The following is a 27,961-nucleotide window of genomic DNA, read 5'->3' on the forward strand; positions in this document are numbered from 1 at the left end:
TGAAGTTTAGAAAAGGTTATTTTTAATTGCATATAAAAGGTGACAATTTGTTTATTAAAGAATCAGCTCCCTCAAAGTAACTGTCTTCACATTTTAGCAGAATACCTTTTTGTTAAATAACAGGTTACCCTCAATTTATGACTATACATATATTTGCAGTCTGGCACTTTCTGTTAATAGTAAGACCTGAAGCTAATTGTAGTTAAACTGAATTACAGTTTAGCTGCTTTACTGTGAAACTGTTGCATTTAATGTATAAGCTATATTTAAGTCTTAATAGACATACTGGGATATATTAGAAACAGTTACTATCTTACAAAAGCAGAATGTGTCTGTGCCTAAGAAAGCTCTCGTGTGACTGAAATGGTGAAAGATGCAGGTGCACAGAAACACTTCTTTAGTCACTCTAATTTGTTTCAAAATGGAGACAGATTCATCTGCTGAAATTACTTAAAATATTTAATCAAGAAGAATATTTAAAGGATTCTCTTACTTTGAGTAGTGTGGGGGAATAAATTTTCAGCAAAATGATTGCTTTTGTCCCTTGAGGACACTTGCCTGAGTCACTGGTGTAGTTTATTATACAGGAAGGGACAGTAGCATGCTACAGTTAAGACTGCAAGTTAAAATTAGCAAATGTGGAAGCATAAGATTTCATCTTTATTTGCTACCTTATTTTATGCAACTGTTTATCTGATGTACTCACCACAGGAGCTACAGTTTGAGTTAACTGAACACCCCAGTTGTACAGGCAGCATTATATGCAATAAATTTACTAATTTTTGATAGAGAAATCATGCCAGAAATATCAATGTAGTAATTAATATTAAAAAAAAACTTTTAATATATAGTAAATAGATTGCTGTGAAAAGTGCAATAGTCTCTCACAAAGTTAGCCCTTAGGCAACTGTTCCAGTAGTGCCACTGCTGCAGTAATGGGAAGCAGAGAGTCCTGAGCCAATAGTCCTTTTTAATATGAAAAATATTAGCAATGGTTTAGTGGAAAATTTGGTAGACTTTTAGGATACAAGCTTTAGTGTTCACCAGAATAGCAAAACCTGGTCTACAGGAAGAAAACTGAAATGTGCTGAGTACCCTATAGTCTTTGGCAGCTGCTTTTTAAAAATATAACATACAAAAATAAGATCCTTCATGAAGATGTTCTTAAATTCTTCTGTAAACAAGTTTGATATTGCTGAGATTCAACACTGTTTCATGAGCATCCAGATGTGCTCACTGCATCACGGTGAGAGTTCATTATTTATTATAGTCCTTGTCTGCTTCTTGTAACTGATCCACCTCTGCTGTGAGCTCTTCCAGAACCATGTAGCTGAAGTCCTACTACATAAAAATTAGGTAAAACATCCATTTTAGTATCTGCTAGAAGTCTTAAATACCAAAACCATATACATCCATGTTTTCAATGTTAAAATACACTTTAATTTATTTATTAGCAATTGCATTATCTTCATATTTCAGTATCCTATCTACTGGCAGTGGCCAATACCATGTGCCCCAGAGGGAGTGAACCTTAAGAGGTAACGATCAAGTGATCTCTCTCCTGCCATCCATCTCCACCCTCTGATAAACAGAGGCTAGGGACACCATTCCTTACTCATCCTGACTAATAGCCATTAATGGACTTAACCTCCATGAATTTATCTAGTTCTCTTTTAAACCCTGTTATAGTTCTACCCTTCACGACCTCCTCAGGCAAGGAGTTTTACAGGTTGACTGCGCTGTGGGAAGAACAACTTCCTTTTATTTGTTTTAAACCTGCTGCCCATTAATTTCATTTGGTGACCCCTAGATCTTATGGGAACAAGTAAATAACTTTTCCTTATTCACTTTCTCCACACCACTCATGATTTTATATACTTCTATCATATCCCCCCTTAGTCTCCTCTTTTCCAAGGTGCAAAGTCCTAGTCTCTTTAATCTCTCCTCAAATGGGATCCATTCCAAACCTGTAATCATTGTAGTTGCCTTTCTCTGAACCTTTTCTAATGCCAGTATATCCTTTTTGAGATGAGGAAACATCATCTATACGCAGTATTCAATATGTGGGCAAACCATGGATTTATATAAGAAGATATTCTTTGTCTTACTCTCTATCCCTTTTTAAATGATTCCTAACATCCTGTTTGATTTTTTTGACTGCAGCTGCACCCTGCATGGACATCTTCAGAGAACTATCCACGATGACTCAAGATCTCTTTCCTGATTAGTTGAACTTAAATTAGTCCCCATCATATTGTATGTATAGTTGGGGTTATTTTTTCCAATGTGCATTACTTTACATTTATCCACATTAAATTTCATTTGCCATTTTCTTGCCCAATCACTTAGATTTGTGAGATCTTTTTGCAATTCTTCAGTCTGCTTTGGTCTTAACTATCTTGAGCAGTTTAGAATCCTCTGCAAACTTTGCCACCTCACTGTTTACCCCTTTCTCCACATCATTTATGAATAAATTGAATAGGATTGGTCCTAGGACTGACCTTGGGGGAGCACAACTAGTTACCCCTCTCCATTCTGAAAATTTACCATTTATTCCTACCCTTTGTTCCCTGTCTTTTAACCAGTTCTCAATCCATGAAAGGACCTTCCCTTTTAGCCCGTGACAACTTAATTTACATATGAGCCTTTGGTGAGAGACCTTGTCAAAAGCTATCTGGAAATCTAAGTACGCTGTGCCCACTGGATCCTTCTTGTCCACATGTTTGTTGACACCTTCAAAGAACTCTAATAGATTAATAAGACATGATTTCACTTTACAGAAACCATGTTGACTTTTGCCCAACAATTTATGTTCTTCTATGTGTCAGACAATTTTATTCTTTACTATTGTTTCAACTAATTTGCCCGGTACTGACATTAGACTTACCGGTCAGTAATTGCCGGGATCACCTCTGGAGCCCTTTTTAAATATTGGCGTTACATTAGCTATCTTCCAGTCAGTGGATACAGAAGCCGATTTAAAGGACAGGTTACAAACCATAGTTAATAATTCTGCAATTTCACATTTGAGCTCTTTCAGAACTCTTGGGTGAATGCCATCGGGTCCCGGTGACTTGTTGTTAAGTTTATCAATTAATTCCAAAACCTCCTCTAATGCCACTTCAATCTATGACAATTCCTCAGATTTGTCACCGACAGCTCAGGTTTGGGAATCTCCCCAACATCCTCAGTCATGAAGACTGAAACAAAGAATTCATTTAGTTTCTCTGCAATGACTTTATCGTCTTTAAATGCTCCTTTTGTATCTCGATCAGCCAGGGGCCCCACTGGTTGTTTAGCAGGCTTCCTGCTTCTGATGTAGTTCAAAAAAAATTACCTTTTGAGTTTTTGGCTAACCATTCTTCAGACTCCTTTTTGGCATTTATTACATTTTTATACTGAATTTGGCAATGTTTGTACTCCTTTCTATTTACCTTGGTTAAAAGTAGCTGCTGTATTATTGTGGACTGCTCTGTGACATGATCCATTAAAGAAGCTTTGTACCAAGAATACTTGAAATTCCAGTGCTTGTGAGAAGTACCAGCATAAATACAGGAGAGTCTAATCTTTACCATCCTTAAAAAAATCATAATTTTTAAGACAGTTTCTTCTTTTGGTCTGTCTTCTCTTGTAGGCAATACTCCCTTTGGCTATGGATGTTTCAGCTTGAAAAATCAGTGTGAAGTGTACATAAAACATGCACACAACTCAGACACCAATTTCCCCTTTTTGATGCTAGATCATGCATCCTAGTTCCTTCCACTCAGACATGCCCTTTGAGTGCTCTCCAGCCTGGGCCCTATTCAGATAACCTCACTACCATTAGAGTAAGTATTTAGGTTCCTGATCTGTGCTCTATACAAAGTCTGGCAGCAATGGGAGAGGAGGAGTTGAGGGGAGCTTGGCCTGAGAAGGAGCTGATTCCCTGGAGGCTTGGTGGGGAGGGAGAAACACATGCATACTTGTACCCTATCCCAACTGTGCCTTTAGGGCTTGTCTACATGGCAAGTTTTCTGTGCAGCAAGCTGGGGTAAAATTCTACATCATAGTTTTGTCATATCACATAGTAATGTCCTTTGTAGACACTGCTAAGGAGCATAAAGTCCTGGATGTTGGCTTGACATACTATTACTTGAAGTGTACTGTATCAATATCCACACAAGGTGTTTCTGCATGGCAAGCTGGTGCACTGTAGCTTCGCAACCTGGCTTGCTGCACAGTAACTTGCTATTTAAAGTGTTTAATACTCTCCCTCCACTCCAGTCCAGAACTAAGTAGGGGAAATAACATGGAGGTGCTGCTAGGGCATGTTGGTGTGCATTTCATTCCTGGAGAATTTATATGCCAGACCCTTCCTGTTGCTATCCCTTCTTGGGCTAGTTTCTGCTGTGCTCACTAGCTGAGTGAGTGGCTGCTTCATTGAACTATATTGCACTGATTCTGATGGATGGAAAATTATGCCTTATTAGAGTTAACACCACAAATCATGGGACTCAAGAATTCCACCAGAAAGGGACAACCTGTAAGAGCTTTCTAATAGTACAACAGATAGTAACAGTTCAGTTTTTCCCCCGACCATGTGCTTCAACACTGAGCTGAAGGAACCACCAGATGCTCTCCATAACTGTTCAATCATTGACAAGGATACCAGCCACAGTTACCAACTCTCATACAGTAAATAAGCACCCTGACTTTCACAATAAGCCAAAAATCAAGCTAGTCCCATTTCAAAAACAAGGCCAAAACAAACCAATCCCTATGAACCCCAACACTCTACTAACTAATCTCCCCAGTGTGCACTCTGGGACTGTGGTGGGCCTGCTGTGCACTCCTGACTCTCTCCCCCGTTGTCCCTGCTTGCCAGGAGCCAATAAAAAAAAAGAAGCAACAAGCTACTCACAAGCCAATTAAGCCAAAAACAAGCCTAATTTCTGCATTTTTTTCATGGGTTTGGCATGTCTGATACCAGCTCAGATAAATAAATACCATCCTAACACCTATCCACTAGGAATCTGACAGACCATCAACTATCAGATACAAATACACCAAGAACATTTAACAGTTGTCAAGTCTGCTGCCTCATTTCTTACCCAATGGAGGATGATCTCTCTCTGCCTTTAAAGAATGACCCAGAGCATGATGGTGAAAAGAACTAATTCAGGAAGAACTAGATATCCCTAACTTGATACCTCTCACTCTTATGTTAATAGAATCTGTAGAGCAATAAACATTCCAGCATTAAGATAGATACAGAGGATGGGTTTTGAGTTTGAGGTGAAAAGCTTATCCCAATTAAGGATTTACAGTCCAGACTATTTTCCAATGTAAACTACCCAGCCATACCTGAAAACAATATAGTCAATATAGAAAACAAAACTCTATAGATTTGGTTAACTGTTTTTTACTGCTGTGTAATTGCAGAGTACAATGACTGACACCCTTCCTACAGTAATCCTGAGATCTCTGAAGCAAGAGTTGATGGAGACAAGAGGCCGGCCTCCTTCCCTAGATGATTTCAGTGGCAAAAGTGCACTTGCGCACACACTGCTTCGTGTACCCTGCTGCTAAGTCACAAAATTGTAATGGGGGTTGTATCTGAAGCACATAAGAATGGCTTTGTTTTAAAAGTTAAGGATTGTATCATTAGCATTTCCAGAATAGTAGGGCAGTTCAGCCTAGGGAATGCATATTATCTGCCACTATCCCATCCCATCCCCATGCAAAACCTCATCTACATTTAGAAACTTCACTGGTTTAACTAAAAGTGGATTTTAAATCAACTTAATTAAACTGGTAAAATCCCCAGCATGGTTACTCAACTCAATTTAAACTGTATGTGTATATTCAGCTTAAGTGGGTTATAAGTCAAATGAAGCTAAATTGATATCTGGGGTTTAAACTTATGTAAAAGTATCCCTATAGGGATTTTGACACATTGATTCAACTACACCAGGGATAGGCAACCGAAGGTGGCACGCAAGCTGGTTTTCAGTGGCACTCACACTGCCCGGGTCCTGGCCACCAGTCCGCGGGACTCTGCATTTTAATTTAATTTTAAATAAAGCTTCTTAAACATTTTAAAACCCTTATTTACTTTACATAGAACAATAGTTTAGTTATATATTATAGACTTATAGAAAGAGACCTTCTAAAAAATGTTAAAATGTATTACTGGCACATGAAACCTTAAATTAGAGTGAATAAAAGAAGATTCAGCACACCACTTCTGAAAGGTTGCCGACCCCTGAACTACACTGACTTTCAGTTAAACCAGCGCAGCTTTTAATATAGGCAAGGCCTTAGTTACACAGATAGTGAACCAGAACCAATAGGAAAATATAACCTTGAATTTCACATGTATAGTACTTGATCCTTCTTTCTCTTCAGTCAATTTCCATGTATTTTAATAGGAGAAGGATCAAGGTCCACAGTGTAAAAAGTCCTTTGAATTATTTAAACTGTTACATATGGCAGGAGGAAAAACCACACAAGCCCCATATCTGTGAAACTTTGTATAACAGTAAATCAGAAGTATAAATAAATTATAAAATAAATTTATTAATAGAGGTTTTCTGTTCATGCTGCAGATACAACTTAAGTCATGTGATATAAAAGCAGCAAATACCCCACATCACACCCATTATTATTTCAGTCAAAATATTGCATGTACCTGTGCCTGCTGATCCTCTACTGGTCCGGGGTTGATTAGCATAATCAATAACTGTGCAAGAACGGTGATACTGTGGATCGGGCTGAAAGATAAGGTGAACTAGTTTTGAATATTTGCAGTAACATGATTTTTTAAAATGGCAAGTCCCAATACCAAGAATTTTATTAAAACAGAACACTTTTAATGGTGCCCAATAACTCCAGACCTCCTAAGTATAATACATGATCCTAATATAAAAAGATTAATATTTTGAGGTGGTTCTCCCTTAGGTTAAATTGGACGGAAGACACTATACCTATCTACACCTCTCCCCTCCCCCGCAAAAAATCTACTATATATTACTTAGAAGCAGCACTAGCCATTCAAACTACCTATGTTTCAAGATAGGAAGCCCAAGTGTTCCTACAACCATACATGGAAAACCAAAACCATACATGGAAACCATGAGCTGTGCTGCAGGATTCAATACTCACAAAGCTTAATACACCTCTAGCTTGATATAAAGCTGTCCTCGGGAGCCAAAAAATCTTACCGCCTTACAGGTGAAACCGCGTTATATCGAACTTGCTTTGATCCGCCGGAGTGCGCAGCCCCGCCCCTCCAACCCCCTGAAGCACTGCTTTAACGTGTTATATCGGGTCACATTATATCGGGGTAGGGGTGTATAATAAAAAAGTTTAGTTAAAGCTGGGACAAGAAGCCAGCCAGACTGTTCCCCAGTAAATTTTAAAATAAAGAGCTATACAGCAGCATCTGATAATGAAATTGAACTGTAGGGATTTTACAAATAATATGGGGTTGTTCAAGGAAACTTAAGAAAACTATCCTTCAGTTATGCAGGAGGTTGAGTAGACGGCCCAACAAGTCCCTTTAAGTTTACAAAACAAAGTATTTTTTTCTTCCTAATTTCTTCATGAACGTAATCCTCATGAAAGATGCTGGCTTGAAAAGCTCTGAAGATTAAAGTCATATTTAGATCAAAAGTAGTACAAGCTTCTCCACAATATCCCTCAAACTTGTTCTGGAAGGATCATCTCTAAGGAGAAGAGTATAGTTCCAATAGCTGAAAATACTGACCATAAAGAGAGCTGGTTGTGGGGAATTTGGAGACATGGACACTTAACCTCTAGGAACTGGACTGAGTCCACATTGTCATTTCACAGGTGCCAAACAACTTTATACCTACCAACCTGGGCAGCTTTAAATTGGGGATGTAGGAGTTAAAGGTTCTGCACCAATCACTTGAGCCATCCAGTTCTCTATTAAGTATTTATAAATGCTAACTGCTAAAGCAAAAATCTACCAAACAATCTCTCTGGAGCTAAATATTATTTTTTACCCAAAATGCATGTGTTGTATTAGGCCTGGAGAAATGATCAGGTAAGAAAAGCCTCTCCTGTGGCTGCTGATGGTTAATCTCATCTTCCATTGCACTCTGAGCTCGACTGGAATTCCCTCGGGCTTCCTACATCAAAGTACAGAAAAATTAACAGACTATTTTTGATTGTGACTACATTAAAGATAAAATCTTGGAATCAGAGTTTAATCAACTATGAGCATCCTCATAGGAAACAGAAATTGGTTCCTACATTCACTGGGTCTGAAAAGCACTCAACTTTGCTACAGTTTGTTGGTCAAAACTCATGAGCTTATTTTTGTATTACAACATTGTATTATCTTATCATAACTATGAGGAAGAACTTCTAAGAACATCAGGATAATTTGGATAACAACAAAAATATAAACCAAAAATAAAAATACAACAAACAGTTCTTGGATTTGCCAATACAATCTGCTGTGAGCTAAATTCAACTTTAACACGTCTCTCATTTCCAAAGAATATAATTAAACGTGTTTTCATATGACATACAAATTGGGAGGTTACCGTTTGTCTTTGGGATCTCACGGTGTTCAAGTGTTCCACCACGTCAGCAGTACTAATAGGTGGCAGAAGATTATTTCGGCTCAAGGGCATTAAGGATGGTGACAACAGCTGGTCATGTGCAGTAGGACTGGAATCCGCCACCACCAATAACCAAAAATATACATTAATACCAGAGATTATGAGACCGATGTGAGCTAAAACAAATGAAACAATAAAACTCAGGACAACACATGCAGAATTGTAATTTAAGATGCTGGGTTGTTGTGTGGAAAGTATAGGAGAACTGGGCTTTAAGGGCGAGCACCGCACTGAAATAAACTTTAAATTATTTTTGAAACGTTACAAAACGGTCTTAGCCAGTAATTTCCTGTATTCCCTTGTTAGTAGGTTTGGGACTGCTCTTCATACATTTTGTCAATGTATCCCTTGGGAAGGCACACCTTCCAGACACCCTGAAGTATGTTATGGTCCAGTCAATGGTCAAAATAACAACGATCTCAGCAGTTTCACTAGATCTCAGATCTTCACAACCCTAAGCAAGGTCATGGGAAAGGTAACAGCAGCCCAGCTCCAGCAGCACATAATTACTTATCACTAGATCCCTCCCAGATAGGCTTCAGACCTAGCTATGACATTGAGACAGCACTGTTCATCTGAAAGAGTATTTTATGCCATGAACAGTGGCAAGACATCTGTGCTAGTTCTACTGTATTTATCTAATGCCCTCAATATGGCTGACCACAAGATATTGCTATCCCATCCATGGAATATAGCAAGGAGTTGATGGCACTGCTCTCAAAGTGTTCTACTCATTCATCTTGACTACATCTGAGGGCTGTGATGGGCAACTGCTCTTACCAAAAGCCCCTATCTGTGGAATCCCACAGGTCTCAATACTGTCCCCTCTCCTCTTCAATATCTATGTGAGAGACCATGAGATGGTTGTGACAGTATGGGCTCAAATGTCAGCAACATGCTGATAAGGCACAGCTACACATATCATTTGCACCTGAAGCAGATGCCATCTTCTAGCTACCTCATTGTATGGAAGAAATAAGCACCTGGATGGATAGAGTTCAGTAAACACTGACTCAGATTCAAGTAAGATAAATGTTGGTGGGCAATGAGGAACTTTTGGCAGATTGTGCATAATCTGTATCAATTTCTTCTGTTGAAGGCTTCTGTCCATTGTCTAGGAGATAGGCCATCTTGGCTCTGCACTGTATCTAGATATCCAAGCTGTGGCAGCAGCCAGAAACACCTTCTGGATCTATGTCTTTGTAGTCTCAAGGATAGAATACTGTAATACTTTCTACGTGGGGCTGAGAATGGAAGATATACAGAGGCTGCAGCTGGTCTGGAATGTGGAACCCCATCTCCTAAGCAGAACAGATAGACAAGAACATGTAAATGAGAATCACTGTACTAGCTCCCCCTTTAATACTGGATCCAATTAAAAGTCCTGATCTTTATTGTCAGAGCCTAAATAGGACTGCCTTTTCCTCCACATCATCCTTGAAATACTGTGCTCAACATGTACTAAGTAGTTGTTGGTACCCAAGATGAAGCTCACTTGTGCTGGAGTCCTGGCATTCTTGTGAAAGGGCACCCTGCTATGGAACTGTACTACAGTGCATAAGGATGATGTCATGTTTTGCCTCTTTTATTGCACAATACAAGATGCATATGTTTACACTGCCTTTTTCTTAATAAACACTCTGTCACTTTGCCCAGAAAGCCCAAAAAGGGGAGGAAAGAAATCAATAACGGACCAATGATACCCCAGAATGCAGAAGAGAAGTGTGTCCTAACAGGACCATGTTGAAACTTTATGTTCCTCTCTCGAGTGGCTAGATACCACTGTGTTTGGCAAAATATACAAACAAATATTGATACTGCTGAAATGTGTATTTTAAGTAAGAGATTCTCCCACACATCTCTGTTTCTCATCCTGCTTGTCTATGAAATCACTAACTGTGATCTCACAAATTCAACTTTATGACTTCATTACAGGAACAAAAAGGAAGATGTAAAAGGCTTGTTAAGAGCAAATCCTTTTTTAAAGAAGGTGAACTCAGAAGCTTTCTACCCAACAAAAGGCAAGTTCAGTGTTTATATTATGAAGTTGATGGAATCAATGACATCTAAAACAAGACGGAGCAGCATTCCCTGGCTTCTCTGAAGTCTGAGTGATAATTTATTAGCAACTGTTGCAGAAAAGACACAAAATTTAAGTCTGGACAAGTAAGCAAAAAGGGAAATGATTTTTAACTATTCCGTTTTAAAATTTATTTAATTGTGATATTTAAATCTACATAATATTTGTGTTAATAATACGAGTGCTTAAGGAATAACTACAATGTGCAAACAAAAGCAGAAAGTTGTAAAACAGGTATTCTGCTTTGAAAATACTGCAATTTATAGGCATCTTCTATATGAATAGAGTCCACTTATGAGATAAGTATTGAAGATATTCAAGAGGCCTTGGGTATTATATGCATACACTGGGATATTGCCAGATTGGGAGGACATTCTGGAACAATGTGTTAAAAGAGCTTGAAAAAAATGACCATTTTTTTTAAAACCTCTCCCTGGAACCTATATATGCATTTAGTATATATTCTAAGAATAAAGGGGGTACTTCAAGAATTGTGAAATGAATCTCTGGGTCTGAGAATAGCGAAGAGAGACATTATAAGACACTGGAAGGAAGAAGGAGAATCAGCTATTAAGCAATTTACAGCTGAGTTGGTAATAATGACAACATCTGAAAAAAAAGGTAGAGTTGACAGGATAGATTGGATGAGTTTAAAAGAACACGAGTCCATTCTTAAATGTAGACTGCAAAGTCAAAAGGAAAAGTCAAGTCAGTTCCAGAAACACATACAGAATTCTGCCACTAGCCTGCCTGCAAAGGACATTCAACAGAGAAAAACTTTAATTCACCTTTCTAAACAAAACATTTTTAGGGTCTGTGATATCCAATGACTCTTCTGGGTTTACTAGCAATGCTGCACAATATATCATTCTGGGTCGTCACAGATACCAGAAGCATCAGAGATCAATTAGAGACTTTTAGTACTTGTGGCTTCCCAGAATGTCACTGGTACTAGCTGGCATAGCTTTTGTCATCGTGAAGAAGACAATCACACGCATGATTTGGCATGTCACTTCTAAATCTAGAAGAGCCAGCTCTTGGTACTCGCGCTCCAGGGTGACTCAGCTGCTTTCAAAGTGTAAAAGTCTGTTTTGGATGCAGGCAAATGACTAGAGGAAAATGAAAATAATTTCATTCTCGATTTGATCCAAAGCCCACTGAGGTCAATGGGAGTCTTTCCACTGACTTCAATGGGCTTTGGAACAGACTCACTAAGATTAGCATCCTCTGTAGCTATCATATTGTACATCTTTACATGCAACTCTCCTCCTCTCTCCAAGGCAGCAATTAATAAAATTAAGTTTGCTCTCCAGTTGCTCAAAAGTTATAGGAATGTAGTCTCTCTTATATAGCAATGCACAGCATCACATCTTATGCAATTTTCAGAAACATAGGTTGCAGGTAAAATGTTAGGTCAGTTTTAGCAAATGTAACAGTTTCAGCTTTCTCAGGAGGCAGTGATTTAATTTGCAATTATATTTTTTTTAAAATTAAAAATCAGACCGTCTCCATTTGACAGCTTTTTTGCTTTATATGGACTTGGTTCTATAAACGTTTGGTTCTATAATTTGTAGAGTAAAAAACTGTTTTTTAAACATACAGTCGTGTTCCCCTGATGACTTCATCCATGGATCTTGGTGTCCCCGAACGCGAGTGATTAGTGTTGATGGGATGCAGGGTGCGTGGTGGTGGGTTGCGTCTTCTAGCAGAATGAGCAGAATATGACAGAGAAGACGTACTGAGCTCTAGAGTGCGATTTGGTCGAGTTCTTGTTGAGAGGATGGAACTGGAGCCTGGCCTCAATAGTGGTTTGTCATCCAGATCTCTAACAACAGAATCAAGGAACCAAACAAAACATACATAAACATGGTCAGACACTTTTGATACCATCACAGACACTTTTGATACCATTCTATAAGTCACGGAGGGCTGTGCTACCAAGGACTAGGGCAAGGAATAGAAAGAAAGGAGGTAGGCTTCATTTTTAATTATCATGAAATGTTCCGGATTGAAGAGAATAGAAATGGAAGAATTACTATACAACACAGAGAGTGGCAATCCAAGCTAAACCCTCACATCCTTGGCTTTTTGCCTCAGACCAGATCAAACAGGTCTATCACTAGGGCTCAGAGGGCACCTTAGTTTCCAATTCCATTCAACCTGTGATTGTCTTCTTCATGATGACAAAAGCTATGCCAGCTAGTACCAGTTGTGATACAGACAACAGCTAACTAAGTGATAAACTAGCGATATTAAAAAAATAAAATTTAAAAGTTTGGGATTAGATGGCTTAATGGGTTAGTGCATTAATCTTTCATCTCTGCAGACCAAGTTGAAATAATATTTAGATCAGAAACAAAAAGGTGTTGAGTTTGCTTGTTCCATCTGTTGCATGTCACAAAACCACCACTAATTTCTTTAAGAGAGACTCAATATATGAAACAGCAGGCTTGTTCCAGTTCCAGACTGGTATATTGGCAGAATGGTAAGAGAGAACTGGTATTACATTTTCTCTCCCTCATGCCTCAAGCGAATCAAGTTGTATCAGTCTCTTACATGAGCATCCAACTACTACATTTTAAAAAGAAAACCAAACCTCAACACCATGCTTTTAGCTACCCTTATGAAATCATAGTATATTTAACACTTTTAGATTCTGATTCAGCAAAGTATTTAAGCATGTGCCTAACTTTAAGCATGCAAGTAGTCCCAGTGGCTTACACAGGAGCATAAAGTTAGTCTTGTGCAAGTGCAGTAAATATATTGCATCAATGAGAACAGATAAATAGGTGAGAAAATAATCGAGATCCACTGCTTACACTGTGGGAAATTAATTTCTTTGACACGGAGTTTAATCCCAATACATTCTTCTTTCCTAGCATTAAAGAGCTCAACTTTACTACAGTACTACAAAGACAAAAAGCTACTAACTCTTACAATATTTTCTCTATTAGAGGCAGATTCCTTTGCTGTAAGTGGATCCCATGTATCACCATCAAACCATTCAGATTTTGTTGAGGGCCACCACTTGATCCTTGAGAGACATTTATCTGCAAGTCAGAAAAAAATAGATTTACTTTGGACATGATGACTCACCTATGTTCTTGCCCTTATCACATAATCATTGGAAAACAACAGAAGCTGAATGCTTCCAACCAAAGTAGAGTATATTCACATACATCATCTCACAGTTTAGCTAAGTATCCTATAAATAACAGTTGAAGCTTGGTCTTGCAAATGATGGCACTTAGTATATATTTTTATTTTAAAATATCTGCTACCATACTATATATTGTACTTAAAGCTTCACAACTGAGGCTTTCATTTGCAAGAAACAAACTTGTGACATGGTGCACAAATGAGTGTAATATAATGACTATATGAGAATCTTTATGATCTCACTTTACAATGTGTTGGGCACTTCTTTTATGTCAAGAATAAAACTGGAAAATCCTCTCCTTGTAACTCAAGCTGATCTGGAAAAATGGCAAATTCCACCCACCACAATGACACCAATAGTAAGAACAATAGAGCTTTAATCTCTCCAGCATACATACTTGAGGTGATTTTCTCCTCTTTTTGGTTTTGCGGCTACATCTGGGTTGTGGGCACTACACATACAATAAGGCAAACATGAGGAAGAGGTAGAGGATTATACAGGAAAAGTGGGAAGAAAGAAATAAAAAGGAAAGATTTGAGTTAAAAACTGATGGAATATAGATAACATTTTTGGTGCTTTCCACTTTAGGGATATCTAATCCTAAAGTAGAACATGCAGGGCCTGAATCAGTATCTAAAAAAATTTTTTTTTTAAGATCATGTTTTAAATGTAGAGTCACTTACCACTTCACAGAGACTAGACTCTAATCTCTAATTTCTAATGACCTTGGAAATGGCTGAGCTGACAGTGCCTAAAACATCTCTTGTGCACACCAATCAGAACCTCACAATTTAACTCAAGCAATGTTAAGTATGGGAATAATCTACACCATTACCATTAAAAACTCACCGTACCTTGGTCCATTACAAAACAACAACAACATTTAAAACAGATAAAAAACAATTGTGACTGTGAGGCATAACAAAACTAAAGTTTTAGAAAGGGCAGTTAGTGATCATGCTTCTAATTTTACGAAGAGGTCAAAGCACAAATCTCCCTCTAGAAAACTTTAGCCTCTCTGGCCAGGCAGGCAGGCAGTGTTACTCCAACTCAACCTTAACCACTTGGCCAGTAGAGCTTACCAAATTTGAGGTGATGGAGGGCATTTTAGCTTGTGGCACTCGAGGTAACACCAATGGCAGAGGTTCAAACTGCAGAAAAGGGCTTCCAGGATCTATTCTCATTGTTTCTACAGTTATGACATTTTTCTCATCATCTATGCAAAACAAGAAGAATGGAGAATCCACATCACTACAAACTGTCAGCATTGCCACTTTTATGGGCAATACTTTGAATCCAAAGATTTTAGGCTCTTTTTTGATAGATTTCACTCAGGAGTTTAACTCTGTTTAATATTGTTAAATTCATGTCTCATCAAGTTGAAAAATCAAGGTACTGTTGTCGTTAAAGGGTCATCACCAAAATATGTCTCTCTTTTATTCCATTCCATACAGTAGTAAAAAAATCCTACTCTGCAAGTATGGATCCCATGGTTTTTCTCACAGGCAGGCAGATTATAAGTTGTTTAAACAGTAATATTAACTACAGATTTTAACATCCCTTGAAAATATAATGTGGGGAGTACTATCTAAAATATTTTTTTATTATTCAATTTACCCCATTCACCGCTCTTTAAAAAAACAAAAACAAAACACTACCAATACATTACTGTAATATCTCTGCTCTGATGATGCAGGACAGCAGCTAACCAAAAGATGAAATAAGCGTACTTCAAACCTGTGTGGTTATCAAACACACTAGTGAACTGATTATTTTTGGGTAGTAGGAAGACAAACAGTGTTTCCCAAATGGAATAGAGTAACAAGTGTTATTTATAGGATTCTAAAATAATATTGGAAACTATAGAAGGTATAAAAATTATACTAAGTAATAAAAAGTATTGACTACCTCTCTTTAAAGTGTGATTTAATGTACAAATATTGCCTCCAGAAATACAGTATATCCTATGAGGCTAAGGCTTCTAATTTTAAGCACAACAAAGAGTATCCTTTTTAAAGAGAGCATCAGAGTATTACATCCATTTCAAATTTTATTTCAACACTGATCCTTACCGGAGACTGATCCTTCCCAGTGCCGGCAGATTAATTCCTCCACAGAGCCCAGGACTTCACTCCACACATCATCAAACACATATGTAAGCACAGCATCCTTCATGCAGTAACATGGAGATATAGGAGGGAAACCTAATTTCTGTCTGTCAGATGAGAGTCCCATTTTCCTTTCATGCAACTCTTCCTCCCTGTAAAGATACGGTGAGCAAGATTTCTATCTTGACTTAAACAAACTGCTTTCTCTATCCTTTGTATTCTTGTTGTAATCATTTCATGTTTTAAATGGCTGGTTATGTGTCTGTTACATATGTGCACCTCTGTTAGACTTTAGTTCTATTTCCTTTTAAGTTAAAATGGGTAGGTCAGGACAGCTGGCTGCATGATTACAAGAAATTACTTCAACAGAAGTGGCGTATTTCTCATAGATTATTGTCTGTTGAGGGGTGGTAGTGCACTCAACAAATAAGAGCAGATAACCCACTGAATCTAGTATTGGAGGCAGCACACTTCTGTGGATAGAGCACTGACATAAGAATATATTTCAGAGTCTGCCACTGATCTGTGTGATATTCAGTAAACCACTTTACCTCTCTGTGCCTTGATTTTCTGATCTGTAAAAGGAGTATAATGATAATTATCCTCCTTGGTAAAGCACTTTGAGATTCATGAATAAAAAGCGCTTTATAAAAAATATATATTATCTTCATGCATCTCCCCACTAGGCAGCAGTTTTGAATGCACATCACTACAAAGTCACTAATTTTGGAGAGAAAGGCAACTAACTATAGTTGTTTAGTAGCATTTCCTGCCTGTTGACCTAACAGCCACCAAATATTTAGAATATAGAACCAACTTAATATCAGAGAATTAAAAAGAAATAAAGCTCTTGTATTTAAAAGATATAAAAAGAAAGCTCAGGGGCAGCAAGAGACTCCAGCTGCAGGATCTTCCACAAGACAGGAGGTGTACTAAGTTCTGAAGGCCAGGAGATGTCTGCGGCATTCAAGAATGCCACGTTCCATAGAGTCTCTATGGATAGAAATTTCATGCTCTAGTAAAAATATAACATTAGGGATCTATTATCGACCACCTGACCAGGACAGTAATAGTGATGATGAAATGCTAAGGGAAATTAGAGAGGCTATCAAAATTAAGAACCCAATAATAGTGGGGGATTTCAATTATCCCCATATTGACTGGGAACATTTCACTTCAGGACAAAATGCAGAGATAAAATTTCTCGATACTTTAAATGACTGCTTCATGGAGCAGCTGGTACGGGAACCCACAAGGGGAGAGGCAACTCTAGATTTAATCCTGAGTGGAGCGCAGGAGCTGGTCCAAGAGGTAACTATAGCAGGACCGCTTGGAAATAGTGACCATAATACAATAGCATTCAACATCCCTGTGGTGGGAAGAACACCTCAACTGCCCAACACTGTGGCATTTAATTTCAAAAGGGGGAACTATACAAAAATGAGGGGGTTAGTTAGACAAAAGTTAAAAGGTACAGTGACTAAAGTGAAATCCCTGCAAGTTGCATGGGCCCTTTTTAAAGACACCATAATAGAGGCCCAACTTCAATGTATACCCCAAATTAAGAAAAACAGTAAAAGAACTAAAAAAGAGCCACCGTGGCTTAACAACCATGTAAAAGAAGCAGTGAGAGATAAAAAGACTTCCTTTAAAAAGTGGAAGTCAAATCCTAGTGAGGCAAATAGAAAGGAGCACAAACACAGCCAACTTAAGTGCAAGAGTGTAATAAGAAAAGCCAAAGAGGAGTTTGAAGAACGGCTAGCCAAAAACTCCAAAGGTAATAACAAAATGTTTTTTAAGTACATCAGAAGCAGGAAGCCTGCTAAACAACCAGTGGGGCCCCTTGATGATCAAAATACAAAAGGAGCGCTTAAAGACGATAAAGTCATTGCGGAGAAACTAAATGGATTCTTTGCTTCAGTCTTCACGGCTGAGGATGTAAGGGAGATTCCCAAACCTGAGCTGGCTTTTGTAGGTGACAAATCTGAGGAACTGTCACAGATTGAAGTGTCACTAGAGGAGGTTTTGGAATTAATTGATAAACTCAACATTAACAAGTCACCCGGACCAGATGGCATTCACCCAAGAGTTCTGAAAGAACTCAAATGTGAAGTTGCGGAACTATTAACTAAGGTTTGTAACCTGTCCTTTAAATCGCTTCGTACCCAATGACTGGAAGTTAGCTAATGTAACGCCAATATTTAAAAAGGGCTCTAGGGGTGATCCTGCAATTACAGACCGGTAAGTCTAACGTCGGTACCAGGCAAATTAGTTGAAACAATAGTAAAGAATAAAATTGTCAGACACATAGAAAAACATAAACTCTTGAGCAATAGTCAACATGGTTTCTGTAAAGAGAAATCGTGTCTTACTAATCTATTAGAGTTCTTTGAAGGGGTCAACAAACATGTGGACAAGGGGGATCCAGTGGACATAGTGTACTTAGATTTCCAGAAAGCCTTTGACAAGGTCCCTCACCAAAGGCTCTTATGTAAACTAAGCTGTCATGGGATAAAAGGGAAGGTCCTTTCATGGATTGAGAACTGGTTAAAGGACAGGGAACAAAGGGTAGGAATTAATGGTAAATTCTCAGAATGGAGAGGGGTAACTAGTGGTGTTCCCCAAGGGTCAGTCCTAGGACCAATCCTATTCAATTTATTCATAAATGATCTGGAGAAAGGGGTAAACAGTGAGGTGGCTAAGTTTGCAGATGATACTAAACTACTCAAGATAGTTAAGACCAAAGCAGATTGTGAAGAACTTCAAAAAGATCTCACAAAACTAAGTGATTGGGCAACAAAATGGCAAATTAAATTTAATGTGGATAAATGTAAAGTAATGCATGTTGGAAAAAATAACCCCAACTATACATACAACATGATGGGGGCTAATTTAGCTACAACGAGTCAGGAAAAAGATCTTGGAGTCATCGTGGATAGTTCTCTGAAGATGTCCACGCAGTGTGCAGAGGCGGTCAAAAAAGCAAACAGAATGTTAGGAATCATTAAAAAGGGATAGAAAATAAGACTGAGAATATATTATTGCCCTTATATAAATCCATGGTACGCCCACATCTCGAATACTGTGTACAGATGTGGTCTCCTCACCTCAAAAAAGATATTCTAGCACTAGAAAAGGTTCAGAAAAGGGCAACTAAAATGATTAGGGGTTTAGAGAGGGTCCCATACGAGGAAAGATTAAAGAGGCTAGGACTCTTCAGCTTGGAAAAGAGAAGACTAAGGAGGGATATGATAGAGGTATATAAAATCATGAGTGATGTTGAGAAAGTGGATAAGGAAAAGTTATTTACTTATTCCCATAATACAAGAACTAGGGGTCACCAAATGAAATTAATAGGCAGCAGGTTTAAAACAAATCAAAGGAAGTTCTTCTTCACGCAGCGCACAGTCAACTTGTGGAACTCCTTACCTGAGGAGGTTGTGAAGGCTAGGACTATAACAACGTTTAAAAGGGGACTGGATAAATTCATGGTGGCTAAGTCCATAAATAGCTATTAGCCAGGATGGGTAAGAATGGTGTCCCTAGCCTCTGTTTGTCAGAGGATGGAGATGGATGGCAGAAGAGAGATCACTTGATCGTTGCCTGTTAGGTTCACTCCCTCTGGGGCACCTGGCATTGGCCACTGTCGGTAGACAGATACTGGGCTAGATGGACCTTTGGTCTGACCCGGTACGGCCTTTCTTATGTTCTTAAGAACATGATAGGTCAGCCAAAAGATTTCACATGCTGACACAGAATAAAAAATATTTCAGCATCTATTTATTACAGCATCAACATCTTCTATTTAATATTTAACATAAAAAGCTACACATTTTGAAGATAAGGAAGGGCCAGCGTTAAAGGAGTTTTCTATACTGACTACTTAATACCTTACAGAATTTTCTGCTATTTGTTCACTGCAATACCCATCTCCTACTGGCCTGGTCAGCACATGCCATACAATGGTTTTCCAACCAGAGTAGCTGTACCCCTACGGGTACATGAGAAAAATCATATAATGGCGGACAATGTTCAGGGGAACCCCCTCTTTGAGTTATAATTTTTGGTTGCACCCCTCAACCCAGACAGGATGGGGTGGCCCACTGAGGTGAGTCAATGGGTAGAGATGATGCTCCCTTCCCGAGTCCTGTGGTACAGGGCTGGCCCAAGCCACCTGGCGTCGCTGTTCATCCCCCTGAATGTTCCTCTGTGCCCCCCCCCACACACCCGTAGAGGATGCGCACCATAGTTTGAAAACCTCTAGAAGCTGTTGCTAAATGGAAGGCAGAAATCTGTGGGGGGGGGAGGGGCTGACCCTGTGTGCCCTCCCACACGTCGCCTCTACCTATCTCAGATGGGGGTACGCGGTAGACTACATTATTTGGAAAGGGGTATCCAGCCCTAAAAAGTTCGAAAATCACTGCCATATACCAATCAAACTCATGATCTGTACACATAAGTGACTTTGTTTTTTTCAAACTAGTTAACTTGTGACCAACTAACAAACCAACAGGTCATACAGATTTCTTACTTACTTTTGTCTCCATTGGGCAAGTTGCACAAAATAAGTGGTGTTTCCAACTGACACCCTTAATTTCCTTCTTTTGATGGGAACAAATGTAAATTATTTTCTCAAAAATAGTGAATCCAGAACAACTTAATTGCTCTTAAGGAGGTGGAAAGACCTAATACTACATAAACACTAGCAATCTGGACACTGAAATGCAGAAACAGCACCAAGCACATTGTTGATACTTAACAACCAGTAACAAACTTGACATTCAGAATCAGGCTGTTATGTTATAAACCACCCAGGCCAGAAACAGAAGCAGCTAGTATGACCAGTTATAAAAAGGAATTAAGACAAATACTTTGAGGGGAAAAATATAGCATAGCAAAATTACTAATTCAAGGAGGTAGATAGACCTCCATGGTTTTACAAGCTCCTCTCCAGCCTTAAACATTTTAAGTTTCTCTAGTTGGATGACGTGAGAGAAGATTCAGTGAAAGTATTGCTTTGTCATATTAATTGTCATCCCAATGTCACGAACAAACGTAATATATTATCATTTAGCAATAGAAATTCCAGGCCACCAGTATTAGAGGTGTTGTTATAGATTAATATTCAATACCTACACATCTCTGCAGTCAAATGCTAAATATTCCTCCATTATTCCTTCAGAGACAATTACTCCATCTTCACCTTCTTCACTCTCCACAGAGCTAACAGTAGGAGGTTTTGAAAAGTCAACATCTTTATGAACGGGAGTAACACACAGAGGTATCTTCTTGCCCAAAATACTAAACCTTAACAAACAAAATATTTTTCAAAAAGCAGAAAATAAAAGGAATTTGTTATTCTATTTATAACAGTAGAATTTAGCTTTTCCTGTATGGTCGACTGAGATACATAAGATGGTTTGGTTGGAAGACCAAATGGGTACATTAATGGGTTAGGTATTGGAGAGGACAGTAAGCCTGCATATTGTGGATTTTAATGCTGTATATTTTTAATGCTTATACAAGAGTCTACAGTCTCAGAGAATAAGTTTATAAAACAATTGTAAAGAAAAAAGTGCTTTATATCTTTAAAGCACTGTACAAACATTAATAGTTAATGAATGTCACTGGCAATTACTATATATAGAAATTCTCAAAAAGCTAACTATCAACATATTAGGTCAATTTGTAGTCTACTGCACCTCAACAACAGACTCATCTGGAAGAGCTAACCATCCTGAATCTAGTAACTCTTTTCTTTTGGCTACTAATCCATGCTTTGTCCAAAAACCTACCAGGCAAAAAATGCTGACGCTTGACTTTATATACAACTCATAAATTAAGAAAATAAATTGATTTTTGCAATCCTTGAGCAGAAAAATCACCTTCAGTCACTGATACAATCTGGGAAATCTACTGATACTTACTCACTAGAATCTCTTTCTTGTACTGGGCTGACATCCAATGAACCTAAGCTGCTAGAAGGTGAACTTGAATACCACCCAAAACCTTCATCTGTGGGGATTACTACCTGCTTCCCCAAAATCCTATAATATTAAAAAGAAAATATGAAAAATCAGACAATGTGATACGTAAAATGGCTGAATGATTTATTATACAAGAAAGTAAACAAAGTTTATTGGGAAGCCATATGAACACCATAGAAATAGTGAGGTTGCTTGTATCTCACACAGATAGCTTTGAAAATATACGTGTCAAATGAGAAATTTTCTGCTTTGCAGATTATATTTTAATGTGGTTTGAGGTATTTTCTCTACACATATTGCATGGCATCATGCATATGTGTTAAGAAAATTATTTTGCTTTCTCCTCTTCTAACATGAATGCCTTAAGCACTGGCAAATCTGTCAAATGTAAGAATAAGATTTAAGCTATTTATTTGTAGAGGAGGGCTGAACTATTGGTGTTTTTTAATTATCAAAAAATAAACATCTATCACTTCTAAGAAAAAGTTGCTATTTTAGGGCCCAATGCAGTGGAAAATATCAACAGTCTTCCAAGCACCTGAAGGAACTAAATATGAGCCTTGCAGTGGTGGGGGAGGAGTGGGAGCAGACAGACAATTTTATCTCCACATATTGTATAATCACTCACACACACATCAATTCTAACAGTGTTTAAAAATACAGCCATTTCCACCACTACCAATTTGGTTCTTTAATAATTCTGTGACATTACCAGCATTACTCCATCAATAAAATACCTGAGATGAGGAAAGCTAGATGTCCATTGTTGGCACTCTTCTTGCAGACCCTCAACATGCACACTTTCTTTCTGTTCATATAAAAGCTCATCAATGTGTCTGAACATCTGCTGAACTTGTCGTGTGGCAGCTTTATCAAATTCCTAGGAAGGAAAATTATCGAAAAAAATGTTTATCCAACAGGGGAGGATTTGGGGTGAGAATTTTTTTTAAAGCCACCTTAATTGAAAAAAAATTAGTTTACTTAAACTTTAGCAGGAATAATTTAAATAGTAAGGACTTCTCTCAGAGAGGCACGTTAACCTTAAGTCATCTTTCCACTGGAGAGAACACGGATTTATGTAAATGCTGATCCCATGTACACACAAAATTTAGATCAGCACTGTCCCTACTGGATGGTTTAACAGAAGGTTTTAGAATATTTGTTTTAAATCAATAATAAGAAAGAATTTATGTCAGTTGAGACATGGCAATTCAGGTAAATTACCTGGAAACATGAAAAATAAGACTCATCCAAATTTCAGTGAAATGGAAAATTAATCATGCCATAGATGGTGACAGAGAATGGAAAAACAATGCTAAGTGGTATCAGATGTTGCCACAAATGTATGACACTGAACAGTAATCAAGAATTGATAAGTGCCAAATCTTCTGTGTAGCCAGTAAACAACTGAGGATGCTTCTCCAGACAGAAAACAACTGAAGATATTTCTCAACTCATTTAAAATTCAACAATTTTTCTGTCTCCACTGCAGAAAGAGCAATAGCACCTGTTAATCAGAGCCTGTGTTGGCATATGAAAGAGAAATACATTTTTTAAAAGAGAAAAAATTTCAGTGGCTTTAATATGCTTTGAGAAGCACAGAGGTTTTCCGAAATACAGTTTAGTAAATCCAACCATATGAAAACCACACACTGGCATGTGAGGTTCAACAATTATGGCATATATGCCATACACATTACCTTTACTCATCAAATTATCTGTGATCTGAAAGTTTTAAACTAAAAATGCAGACTATACGATATTCAGGTATTAGCAGAACGTGTCCTGATTAGACAATAAAGAAGAGAGAGTTGGGAGGGGTTAAGAGAGAAAGACCCTCCATTTCTTTTCCCATAGCAAATACCATTACATTATTTACAGTTCTCACCTTAACCTGGATTTTGCAAAGAAATGTATTCAAAATGCTACTTTAAATGTGTCAGCACAACCTTTCAACTATCTCTCATAATTTTATGCTGGAGGACTGTGTTCTACTCACATCGTAGCCCCAAGAGAAGACTGAGCTGTCTTCAGTGGAGGTGCCTGTGTAACTCTGACTAGCAGACCATGAGCTCCCATTGTCAGCTGGAGTAATATCTGGGTAATTTGATTCCTTCAAGGTTTCAGACTCCCTAAAATCCACATTTTGGGGGGTAGGAGAGAAAAAAATTCTCATGAGATACATTCACAAATATGTGGATGAGTAAACTATTTTTCATGTATAGAAAGGCATATTTATAACAGTTTAGATTCCAGTAGAGGGCTGCAAGATTAGGCTCTTGACATGTTCAATTTCCAAGAGTTATTTTACTACCTTCTCCCTTTAACTACATAGAGAATTACCAGTTCATCTTCTCCACACCTCAGAAAATCATACTCCCTCTCTCCTGCTTCTCGCATAAAAATGAGATGACCCACAATATTCACAAACTGTGACAGATCAAAAGGATTTAACGATTCTGAAAATTATTCCCAAACACTACATGTGTTCCCATACATGTATACTAGGGCTTGAAAAAATATATCGTATTGTCTTCCCAAAATGAAAGGGAGGGCAACCAGCAAGGCACAGAGTCACTACTCTAGTGAGAAGCCTGGGTCAAGCTGCTGGGAAGGGGACAGTGCTGGGATTTAATTGTCTCCATCCTCCTTATGACCCCAATCCAAGAAGCTATTCTATGTTGGGGACCTCTTTGCCCATGCAGAGTCCCATTAATTTCACTAGCAACCTGTGCAAGTGCAGATCTCTGAGGTCTATATTGTATTATCTCTGGGAATCAAGCATTAGTAGCATAATTATACTGTGGATTCATGCCACTGTGAATCAACACATATACCACCTAATATTATAGACGGTGTCGCTGTGATATCTTTATAATGCGGACAGAACACAAAAGTTGTCTGTTTCTCTGTGGTCTCCTGACAAAAATATTTTATTACTCCAGATACCTCAAGACTTCTTCATAGCTTTCAGTGGCTGGAGTGGCTGTGTAAATGTCATCTAGTGGCTCTGGCAGGGGATGATGCTCTAAAGCATGTTTTGCAAGTCCATGGCTAAAAGAAACATAAAATAAATAAGCTCAATTTGACATTAGTTCTGAGAATAAACCCCACAACTCAAAACTTCTGCAGAGTTCAAAGACATTAGAGGTTTTTGCTGATTTTCAAGGAAACAGTAACATGCACACCTGAATTGTCTTTATATCCTTAGAGGATTAGTGCCACTATATTGAATATCTACCAGTATTCCATTACAAATTGCTATTGTCATCAAAGCCTTAGACGTTAAACGTACAAATAAACTCCAGAATGAAGACTGAGATAAAAGATCTTAGTTTAGGATCCACTGTCTCCCTTTAAACTAAGCTTATTAGGCCATAATTCATCAAATTATGTTTTTAGAATAACAAATATATGACAACACTGATCATAAACAATATAATAGTTGTATTTATTTTGTTTGGATACTGTACCCATCAATACTGCTTCCACAATATTATTTAGATTTTAACAAACCTTTTAAAAAAACACAGAGATCAGACAGGTTCCTTCACACTTTATTTTGGCCATCATTTTCTATACTTCAAAGAAACTTAGATTAAGATGGGGCCGCAACACAATCTCAAGGACAAATGTGGTCCTGAGTTATGTTGTAGATTTCTGTTTACTGAACTACTGTCACTCCTAAAGAATCAAAGGGCTTGGCTACACTTGCAGGTGTGCAGCGCTGGGAGTTACAGCTGTCTTCGTACAGCTGTGTAGGGAAAGCGCTGGAGTGTGGCCACACTGACAGCTACCAGTGCTGCAGTGTGGCCACATTTGCAGCATTTGCAGCAGTGTTGGGAGTGGTACATTATGGGCAGCTATTCCAGTGTTCAAGTGGCTGCAACGTGCTTTTCAAAAGAGGGGGGTGGAGTGTGACAGGGAGCGTCGGGGAGAGAGAGAGAGAGTGGATTTTTGGAGCTGACACTGTGTCAGCTCCCTGCCTTGCAAATTCTGACCACTTCCCCGACCCCTCATTCACTCTTAAATGCAAATAGCCTGCAGACCAGATAAGCAGCTGCTCCGACGGACTCCCTGCCCCCCTCTCCCCGCCTTGCTGTTTCTCTCCTCAAGCAAACACTAGCTGTGGACATTCATCCCCCTGCCTGCCTCATTCACAGCAAACAGGAGCTGTGTTTGTTTTTTAGATAAGCAGCCCCGAGTTCACAACAAAACAAAGAGAGGCATCATAACAAAACAAAGAGAGTTCTTTACTTAAAAGCATTATGGGAAAATTCTGGAGGTCAGTTACAGGTAGTAAGATTAATCACTGTTTACACTGGCACACCAGCGCTGCAGTCGTTATTCCCCAGGCAGACGTGGAGTACAGCCAGCGCTGTAGCCAGGGAGCTACAGCGCTGTATGTGCCTTGCAAGTGTGGACAAGGCCTGTCAGTGTAAGCAGTGGCAAGACATGGAAGTGTACAAATTCTCCGGCTTGCAGAACACCATCCCATTGTCACCGGAAAGAACAGTTGCTGAGGACCTCTCCCAGCCTTTGCCATCAAGAACTCCCTCAAGTTCTCCACGATCTTGCTCTGAGCAAGCAAGGGCCTATGTGGATGATGTGACTATTGAAGACCTTTCAGGATACATGGAATATTACTTGTATATTCCCAAGAAAATGTCTCACATGGCAGAAATGATGTACACCTGACATCAATGGGCTTTAGAGAAAGGGTTTGATTGAAATCTGCCCTCAGTCATGCTCCACATGAGAAGCAATCCACTCCCTGCTCAGCATGCTTGCAATAAAAACACTTCATTGCAACAAAAAAACAAAAAAAAAGTGTGGACGGTGAGTGAGTTGCAGCGCTGTAAAGCCACCACCAGCGCTGCAACTCTCCAGTGTAGCCAAGCCCAAAGATTGACAACTCTAGCTCAGGGGTGGCTAACCTGTGGCTCCGGAGCCATATGCAGCTCTTCACAAGTTAACATGCGGCTCCTTGTATAGGCACCGACTCTGGGGCTGGAGCTACAGGTGCCAACTCTCCAATGTGCGGAGGGGGAGGGGGAAGGGGTTGCTCAATGCTCAACCCCTGGCTCTGCCACAGGCCCTGCCCCCACACCACCCCTTCCACCCCCCTCACCCCCGAGCCTCCTGCACACCATGAACAGCTGATGCGGAGGTGTGGGGAGGCCCTGGAGCGGAGAGAGTGACTATTACTGTGGCTCTTTGGCAATGTACATTGGTAAATTCTGGCTCCTTCTCAGGCTCAGGTTGGCCACCCCTGGTCTAGCTATTCTTAGAGCAGCTCCTGTGAAATACACCCAACGTAGCCAACTCCGGCAACTTGATTACAATTCTCGCAATATTTGATGTTTGATTTTGAACCCAAACTTATATTATGGGGGGGAGGGGACCTTGGGGCCTGTGCTGCAGTCAGGCCGGGGGTGAGGGGCTGGGCCCGTGGGGGGAGCTGCTCGCAGGCTGGGGAGGGGGCTGGGCCCTATGTGAGGGTTGTTGCTGTCATGCCGGGGGGGGGGCAGGCCCTGTGGGGGGGGGTGCGCCTGTCAGGTTGGGAGGATACTGCTGTCAGTAGGGAGCAGGGAGGGCTCGGCCCTTGGGCCTGTTACCGCCAAACCTCCCGCGTGCGGGCCAGGGCCAGGGCCGGGCTGCAGCGAGGGGAGCACTCACATCTCCAGGGCGTCGGGGGGCACCGGCTTCCGCGTGTATCGCGAGATCATCTTCATCCCTCATCGCGGCTTCTCCGGCCGCCTGGCCCGGCCTCCGGCCGCCATGGCGACGCCCCGCCCCCGAGCGGAAGTGGGGCTGCTGCGGGCGCGCGGCGATGACTGGCGCAGCAGGGAGCGCGCCGGCTGCGGAGGGGTGAGCGCGCAGGTTGCCGTGGCGCCGCGAACCGAGTCCTTGGTGCCCGTGGCCCTCCGTGATCGGGCTTCCCACGTCCTGCGGCCTCGTGTGGCGGGCTGGCCTAGGCCGCCCGCGCTCCG

General features: G+C 39.6%; 1 protein-coding gene across 5 annotated transcripts; it reads right to left on the bottom strand.

The window, feature by feature from the left end:
• FAM149B1 (family with sequence similarity 149 member B1) lies at window positions 1-27,959 on the bottom strand. 5 transcript variants are annotated; one of them, XM_039546429.1, is made up of 15 exons: window positions 27,648-27,916; window positions 24,918-25,022; window positions 23,968-24,100; window positions 22,706-22,848; window positions 21,909-22,028; window positions 21,118-21,288; window positions 15,946-16,133; window positions 14,956-15,089; window positions 14,271-14,324; window positions 13,651-13,763; window positions 12,314-12,538; window positions 8,556-8,682; window positions 8,010-8,135; window positions 6,671-6,752; window positions 1-1,341 (listed from the first exon to the last, which is right to left on the bottom strand). In XM_039546429.1, exons 1-15 carry the CDS (start codon window positions 27,701-27,703, stop codon window positions 1,265-1,267), a joined length of 1,854 nt encoding a protein of 617 aa, XP_039402363.1. In that variant the 5' UTR covers window positions 27,704-27,916; the 3' UTR covers window positions 1-1,264. The 5 variants fall into 5 exon arrangements, with proteins under 5 accessions (XP_039402363.1, XP_039402367.1, XP_039402366.1 ...); XM_039546433.1 differs by lacking the exon at window positions 12,314-12,538 and having other exon boundaries at window positions 27,648-27,948; XM_039546432.1 differs by lacking the exon at window positions 24,918-25,022 and having other exon boundaries at window positions 27,648-27,917.
• Window positions 27,960-27,961: the final 2 nt, after the last annotated feature.

Source organism: Mauremys reevesii, linkage group 7, assembly GCF_016161935.1.
Source record: "Mauremys reevesii isolate NIE-2019 linkage group 7, ASM1616193v1, whole genome shotgun sequence".
NCBI classification, from domain to species: Eukaryota; Metazoa; Chordata; order Testudines; family Geoemydidae; genus Mauremys; species Mauremys reevesii.

Coding starts and splice junctions, on each gene's coding strand:
- FAM149B1 (XM_039546429.1), bottom strand. CDS start 27,703: ATGAAGATGATCTCGCGATACACGCGGAAGCCGGTGCCCCCCGACGCC. Junction 15,090..15,945: donor CTGGGAAGGATCAGTCTCCG/GTAAGGATCAGT, acceptor TGTTTTGCATAG/ATGATGAGAAAAATGTCATA. Junction 13,764..14,270: donor AGAGGAGAAAATCACCTCAA/GTATGTATGCTG, acceptor TCTGACTTGCAG/ATAAATGTCTCTCAAGGATC.